The sequence below is a fragment of the Zeugodacus cucurbitae genome, chromosome 4 (genome assembly GCF_028554725.1).
Source record: "Zeugodacus cucurbitae isolate PBARC_wt_2022May chromosome 4, idZeuCucr1.2, whole genome shotgun sequence".
Lineage (NCBI taxonomy): Eukaryota > Metazoa > Arthropoda > Insecta > Diptera > Tephritidae > Zeugodacus > Zeugodacus cucurbitae.
In genome coordinates, this window is record NC_071669.1 from 66,094,723 (window position 1) to 66,102,417 (window position 7,695).

Below are 7,695 nucleotides of genomic sequence, written 5' to 3' on the forward strand. Positions count from 1 at the left end.
GGAATTTTTGTATTTCCATACAGACAGAGTGTATACAGGCATTCCATGTTGTCCACTGTTACTATGAAGCTTTCCGCTTCTTATTGTAGCATTGCTGAAAGCTACTTGCACAACGGTAAGTAAGTGAGTGAGCCTTTTTTGCTGTCTATTATACAGGTGAAACCCGATAAACCAAGTACCGTTATGGTTTGGATTTATTACCACCGTCATGGCACGCCACACCACACGCGAGTGCTGTGCATCCGATTATTTCATGCGCAAGGACGTGATTTTGGTGACGGTGCAATATCGATTGGGTGCCTTCGGTACGCATGCAGTGGTACTTCTATATTGAAGGGTACATATGTATATAGTTGTCCTGTGTGTAGTGCTTATATACTAGAGCCGCTTTATAGGTTTAAAAAACCCATCTTCATACGCCCGGCTTTAAGGATTCAATTGCAGCGCTAAAATATATTAAACGCAATTGCGAATGCTTCGGTTGCAATCAGAAACGCATAACAATTTTCGGCGCTGTCAGTATAGTATTGCAGATACTGAGCACTCAAGCGAGCGCACTATTTCCGCGCTTCAATGCACAATCGTACACTATCGATTTGGCAGCGTTTGACCGCAAGCCAAATGTATATGATTTTCCCAAAAGCGGTTGGTTACAATAGCTATTGAGGATGTGCATAATATATTCCATCGTCTAAACAGTTCTATGTTGGAATTGGAAATGAAATGTCTAATATTACTTCGTAGCCCTCAACTTCCTACATTAAACTCCGTTCATTTGTACTTAATGTTAGATTCACATTGCGACCTTTGGTCTGCTGTGACTTCAGTTCGATTGTATCTATTTATCCAGAGTCCTTTGTGGATAACTTATTCCAATGATTTCACTCTTTCCTCTTCCAGTCAATTCACATTTAAGAATCAGATACTTAAGTGGCTCCCCCGTAAGTTCACGGAACCGACGGTTTTCCGTCGAGGTAATACCAATTTGGATACTTTAATTTACAATGTTTGTCTCTGTCGAGGTAAATGACTTGTCTAAAACTATCACTTACCGATCCCTTTACAATGTTTCCCTTTTTCGTAGATATTCCTGGATGTGTGAACTCACGGTATAGATTTACTAGGATGGTATTGATGATCTCCGTCAAGTCATCGGACATCTAATTTTCTACGATATTTATGTGTTCAGTGGTTAAAATGAAATGGAGGCCGTTCCTGGTTGATATCCTAAGTAGCTTTGCAGAAGCAGGTTAACATGCCATGTAACAGAAGATTAGGATCAACTCAACACTCTATTTTGTCTTGGAATGTTTTATGGACACTATAAATGCTTCTTGCTACTTTCCATGACAGCAGAGATCCGGTTCAATTTTAAGTGGCTCTGTCCAAAGGAACGACGAGTTCCACTTAATGACATATATTTGCAATTATAGGCAATCCTTAATCCTTAATTTAACCGAGCAAAGGATTAAATATAAGCACAGGAAATAAAGTAATTTCACTCACAGTTATTAATATGATTTGATTTCCGTTTACCTTAGTCCTGCAGTCGCATAGAAAAACAAACCAGAAACAACAACAAATTTACTATATTTCAAGTGAGTCCTTTACCTGAGTAAGTAGCAATAATGTCAACTCCAGTTCATGTCAATTGATGTAACAGAAACATTAACAATTTGTTTCCGCTTTTTGCACACACTACTTCCTCCAGCTTGCCACATACGGCTACTTCTAGCATCCGCCGCATCAAATCATTGAAGCACGCCTACAATGCGCTGCTCACATGTCCAGCCAGTCGCCTCAATAGCTTCGTCTATGACTCGTCTCAGCTAATGCATCCGTTACACTTTGGCAGCGACATTTTTATTGAAGGTCTCGCCCACCCAAAAACCACTGTCTCCACCACCGCCACTGCAGGAAGCCATGCCACACATGGTGCCGCGTTAGCCTATCTATTTCACAGTGTGTTTGATGTGCGTACGAAGTAGTAAAGCATAGAGCACCGCACCATTAAGCGCTTGATTGGCTGGTGGACGACATTCGCTGCGACGTGCAATCCGAGTCCGAGTGAAGGCGAAATTAATGGCTTGAAAGGTACTAAATGACGGCCATTGCGACGCTTTGCAACAGACAGCAGCACTTCCGTCACCACCACCAATACAAATACCGCTGCTACGTAGAATCCAACTATGAAAAACGATTGCTTTTGGCGACGCCGCAAGCAATCCTGCTGCTGTTGCTAGAGAGTGGAAATGCTTGAATATTGGCAACGATCCGGAATTTATGACATTACCCGAAATGGCCAAGCAGCGGCGCGTGTGGCAACAAATGTATCGCTTGCATGTCGTCTGCCGTCCGCCCGCCAATATCAATGATTTTATCGATTTGCATTTGCACATCAAGTCTGTGTTGTCGATTTGTTGTACTTCCAAACGTGTTGTTGAACAGTGTTTGTGCTTCCATATCGATGTAAGTAGTTGTGGCCATTTGCTACGATTTAAAATTGAAATTTATGAATCGAATGTTGCACGAATGAAAACGGTAGCTTTACAATTGCTTTCTGTCGGTAATTAATTATTTGTAATAAACGTTTGTAATTTGTGGCATTAACTAGGCAAGTGCTTTAGTCATTAATTATGCAATTAAAATGATGTCAAAAATAGTTTGTTTGACTTAATCGCCAAATAATGGACCTACGACTCGACTAATGTTGCATGTTAGTAACATACACATAGTTACGTCCATATATTTAGTAACAGTAATATGCCGTGAGGCTATTAAAAAGCCGTAATATACAGTTAATTACAGTAGTTTCAGTGGCATGGGTGGTAAATAATTAATGAAATCTAATATTGTCATGCAGTAATCAAGTAAAATTTATACTGAAACTGAAAGTTAAAGGAGAATGAAGACTGTTGAAGGTAGCATCAGAAGTAACTAAATACAGCTTTTGAACTCTAAAACGTATGCCTTCATGCTCTATACATCAACTATATAAATAGAACTCTAAAGTCTTATGAGACGATGTAAAAAGAAACGGCTAATCTAGTTGGGACTGAAAAATAACCTTTGCGTGGACAATTTATAAAAAGGAGGCCTGCATTTATCTTGTTGAATTGGCTTTATGATAAAAGCTTATCAGAGAGTCTCAGAAAGCTTTCCACATAGATTCCCATACCAAACATAATAAAAAAGCCACAACCGGTTTTAACTTGTTTATCTGAATTGGAGTGATCTTATCACAAGCTAACTTAAACAAAACTAGTCCTTGGTGTTCCACGTCCTCAATTTCATAAGAGTCCGTAAGTTCTGATCAGCCTATAGAGGTTATAAATATGTCCCCTTTGCTTTTTGATCTTTATTCAATGCTTCATAAAAAGTGTTACAGTGATTGGATTTAGTTCAAATATGCGCCGTTTCGTTCGATAATTTGTTTCCATCTAGACGGCAACTTCATAATACCGCTCCGTAGAAGCCCCCCTCCTTATTTGCGAAGAACTCCGACAGCCACTTTTCACAATTCTCTTTTGAGGACCACCACCAAGGGCGTTCGCCATGGACAGGAACGGGTGGAAATCACTTGGCGCTATGACCGGGCTATATGGTGGATGCGATATTGCAGGCATTGATTCGGTCCAGAAGGTTTTTTTGCGTCAAATCATGCGGCACCCAAACATCAAGCTTTTTTGTGTATTCAGCCTAATACGTGTTCTGTTAAAGAATAATGAGAATTATGAAATTGAAAATTTCACCGGTTTGGGGGTCCATTTGTCAAAAAAAATTATTATGTTGATACAGCTGTATTAATTTCTTTCTTTGTCTGTGGCAGCCGCTTGTGAGCTTGGCGATTTTCGTTTGGTTAAAGCTCATACTTCATTGCTTGTTCCTGAATTCTTGCCAAAAAGAATACTGTAACGATGCCTCAGCCCATATTCGCCAGAAAAGACTCCGTGTGACTTTTTAAATTTTCAAAGAAGAAAAAGAAGCTTGAAGGTTAAACAAACATACGAGGAATCGCCATCGAGAGCCAAATGCTATCCCAAAAGTCGAGTTTGAAAAGGGTATCGACAATTGGAAGAAGCGCTGACATAAGTGCCTAACATCTAAAGGGGACTATTTTGCAGGCATCAACATCTACTGTAATGATCGGCCTATCGCTGCGACTGTAGTGGTTACGAGCAATACTTATTATAGACAACCGTATAATCATGTATTGGTTCTAATATCGTGTTGCAAGAAACAAACATGCCAGCAGCCAGAATTCTTTCTAGAAATAAATGGTTTTGTTGTTAGTAAGAATGGAGCTTTATATAGTACAATTAGTAACTCAGTAAGTTTCTGATATAAACAGATTATATGTCAGACTTACGTCCAATTTTCTTGAAGAAAGCTGAAAAGAAGAGTTTCTGTCAGGAACCTATTTGGAATTCTGACGAATTTTGATGAACAGTTTTTGTTGCATTATAGATATTCTTCCTATCATTGCATAAATATCTATAGAGTTTTGATTTTCCGGTATATATGTATGTATGTATATTCCAGAGTATGGAGACTTCAACGGATACACAAATTTAGAGACTTCCTGTATTATTGTAAATATTTGTACCATATTTCTAGTAGTTTTATGAATTAGGCGTTAAACTACTTTTTGATACCACAAATTACCCTTGTTACCCATTGTCAATAACTAATAATGCACTGCCATAACAACCAAAATGGTTTTTGTATAAAATATTGAGCAATTAAGGGATTTTTTTAATGTTTCACGCCCTTCACTTGCCTAAAAGGGTATTTTTATGGCTAGGACATTTTGGGTGTCTTATTAAATATCCCTTCTTGTAGAAATTAGGAAAATGAATTCAGCGTGGTTATTACATGTCTCCAACGAATAATGCACTAACTGCATTAACGACATGGTTTGCGTCTAAATAAGTTCAAATAAATGTCTACAAAAAATTTCATAACCGGAGGAGGTTGGTGTGAAGACTATTATTTCTAAGATATATGTATGTATGTTTGTACCATTGATGTAAATCCATGCTGCTTATATCCTTTTCACACAGCCAAATTAGTAGGGCAATTACAATTTTAATTGAGTGACCATTCATTTCATTTTCAACTCGATTAAAATTCGATTAAACAATAATGTAGAAAAATCTCAAGTAATCCATGTTGATAATTTATCAAGATCCTTTTATGAAGTAATAAATTATAGACATTGTCAAGATTCTTATCAAGATCATGTTCTATGACAACCTTGATAAAAATATAAATCTTGCATTTTGTCAGGCACACCCAGAAATAACATCGCGAAAAAATTGGCCAAATAAGACTCAACAAATGCGAGATTTATGGCAGCAGCTGAGAGAGGAGTTAAATTGCTGTAGAGGCCCGAAACGTAATGTAGCAAAATGGAAAGAGGTACGTTTTTTTATAGCTTATGTTATATTTGGTGTATTTGCTTTAACGGTTTTATACATACATACATACATATATAGATGTTGTGTGTGTGGAAGAGCCAGCTCCATGCGCGAGCAAGGCGTTTGAAAATTAATCAAAGACTGACAGACGGAGTACCAAGCTTAAAGCCGATGTCTGATTTCGAGAAAAAGGCGTTAACCACATTTGCTTCGGCAGCTGCCATGAGTATTGAAAGATTTTATTTGAAAACCCATGATTATTTGACAGTTGAGCGCACAACATCACCAACTGGAACTGCATCATGCTCGGGTAGTCCTCGGGCATTATGCAGCCCGCTGGTAATACCTTCGAACAACGGGCAATCGGCAATATCGTTAAACTCAGAACCATCAGCACCATCACCATGTCCATCGGTTGACTTGGAAAATCAGGTGTGTTTTCAATTATTACACTAGATATATGTTTTTGAGCATTTTTATACTCTCGCAACAAAGTTGCTAAAGAGAGTATAATAGTTTTGTTCACATAACGTCACATGTTTGTGTCACCCAGAAATAAAAGAGTTATAGGGTTATATATATCAAAATGATCAGGATGACGAGTAGAGTTGAAATTCAGATGTATGTCCGTCCGTCTGTCTGTCCGTGCAAGCGATAACTTGAGTTAAAATGAAGATATCTTGACGAAACTTGGTACATATATTCCTTGACACCCTGGTGAGGTTGGTATTGAAAATGGCCGAATCGGATACGTCACGCCCACAAAATGACGAAAACCGAAAACATATAAAGTGTCATAACTAAGCCATAAATAAAGCTATAATAATAAAATTTGGCATAAAGAATCGCACTAGGAAGGGGCATATCTGAATGTAATTTTTTGGAAAAGTGGGCGTGGCCCTGCCCCTAAATAAGTTTTTTTTTCATATCTCAGGAACTACTCGACCGATTTCAATGAAATTCGTCATATAATTTTTGCTTGACACCCTGATAACACGTATGAAAAATGGATGGATAGCGGAATAAAACCTTACACAAATTCTGTATACCATCTGTGGCTTCACTTACGGAAACTTTTTTTGAAATCGGAGTATAACTTTTCAAGGCTCCGGATATATACATGAAGAACTCAGTGCCTAAGGGTATTTTACCCTAAAATATCGGCTAATCTTTCAGATATTTGAATTAATTCAGAGGAAATTTGTTTCTCCTAATTGTGTGTCTCTGTTCCAAAAATTATTAAAATCTTATCAGAACTTCTCCTAGCTCCCATTTACCTAATTATATGTTTTTCAAAAATACCGTGGACTTTATTCCGCATATATCGGTTAATATGTGAGATATCATAGTAAAATTAAGTGAACATATAGTCTTGTATATAGTGTAGCTTGATGGTGAAAATGAGTGAAATCGGTTTAGGAATTACCTCAGCCCTCATATACTACATATAATGATTGGACTTTATATCGATGTGTTATGTGTTATCTTAATAAAACTATATCAATAAATTGCGAGAGTATAAAATGTTCGGTTGTACTCGAACTTAGCCTTTCCATACTTGTTTAATTACTCTTTATCCTTTTGAAGGATGCTTCCACATCACGTCTATCACGAAGTGAGCGCAACGAGCTTATCAACACCTTGATTGCTGATATAGCCAAAAGGTATGGTGCTGAGGAGAGACAACGCATTGAAAACGACAGGCGACAGGAACATCGGGAATGATGCAGGCCATACAAGGGCTAACTAATACTGTAATGGAATTAGTAAATGTATTAAAACACAACTTTCCCAATAGTTCGGAATAAAATAACTATTATTAAGAAGTCTTTATTTTTTTCGAAATTTGCTGCATGATTTGCAATTGAATTGAAAAGACAATTGTGATTATTCGTGTTAAAATCTCTATGCAAGGACTAATTCGTTGAAGGTTAACAATGAGCAAGTTCAAATATACCTTTTAAGAGTGCTTTAACTGTAACAGTATACATATATACATAGGTATGTATGTAGACTGTAAATCCATAATACATTACTGCAAAAAGAATCAGCGAGGAAAAAATTAGTTGTCTTAGGTCCCACCGAGACTTGAACTCGGATCGCTGGATTCAGAGTCCAGAGTGCTGGCCATTACACCATGGAACCCTTTAACGGTACATCTGTTATCATTAAACAAAACTTGTAACTGGAATGTAAACGAATAGATAACAGTACATGGTGCATCCTTACTGTTAAGGATTGGGGATGCAAGCGAACAAGGGTTGCCAACAAGTTG

At 37.7% G+C, this 7,695-nt stretch overlaps 1 protein-coding gene, 1 long non-coding RNA gene and 1 other non-coding gene across 3 annotated transcripts; 2 read left to right on the plus strand and 1 right to left on the minus strand.

Annotated features, from left to right (window-relative positions):
* The first annotated feature begins 216 nt into the window (after positions 1-216).
* LOC128921783 (uncharacterized) lies at positions 217-2,149 on the plus strand. The gene is made up of 3 exons (XR_008471088.1): positions 217-1,022; positions 1,085-1,598; positions 1,712-2,149. It is a non-coding gene; the product is annotated as an uncharacterized LOC128921783 (long non-coding RNA).
* A 2,779-nt stretch (positions 2,150-4,928) lies between these two features.
* LOC114804137 (uncharacterized) lies at positions 4,929-7,466 on the plus strand. Its single transcript, XM_029041036.2, has 3 exons — positions 4,929-5,421; positions 5,499-5,852; positions 7,008-7,466. The coding sequence occupies exons 1-3, from the start codon at positions 5,242-5,244 to the stop codon at positions 7,143-7,145; spliced, it is 672 nt and encodes a 223-aa protein (XP_028896869.2). The 5' UTR covers positions 4,929-5,241; the 3' UTR covers positions 7,146-7,466.
* A 27-nt stretch (positions 7,467-7,493) lies between these two features.
* Positions 7,494-7,565, minus strand: Trnaq-cug (transfer RNA glutamine (anticodon CUG)). Its single transcript has one exon. It is a non-coding gene; the product is annotated as a tRNA-Gln (tRNA).
* Between the last annotated feature and the right edge of the window lie 130 nt (positions 7,566-7,695).

Bases quoted from the DNA above. Each gene is read 5' to 3' on its own strand.
- LOC114804137 (XM_029041036.2), top strand. From the start codon at position 5,242: ATGTTCTATGACAACCTTGATAAAAATATAAATCTTGCATTTTGTCAG. The intron at 5,422-5,498 runs GTACGTTTTTTT...ATACATATATAG, and splicing joins ATGTAGCAAAATGGAAAGAG to ATGTTGTGTGTGTGGAAGAG. The intron at 5,853-7,007 runs GTGTGTTTTCAA...ATCCTTTTGAAG, and splicing joins CGGTTGACTTGGAAAATCAG to GATGCTTCCACATCACGTCT.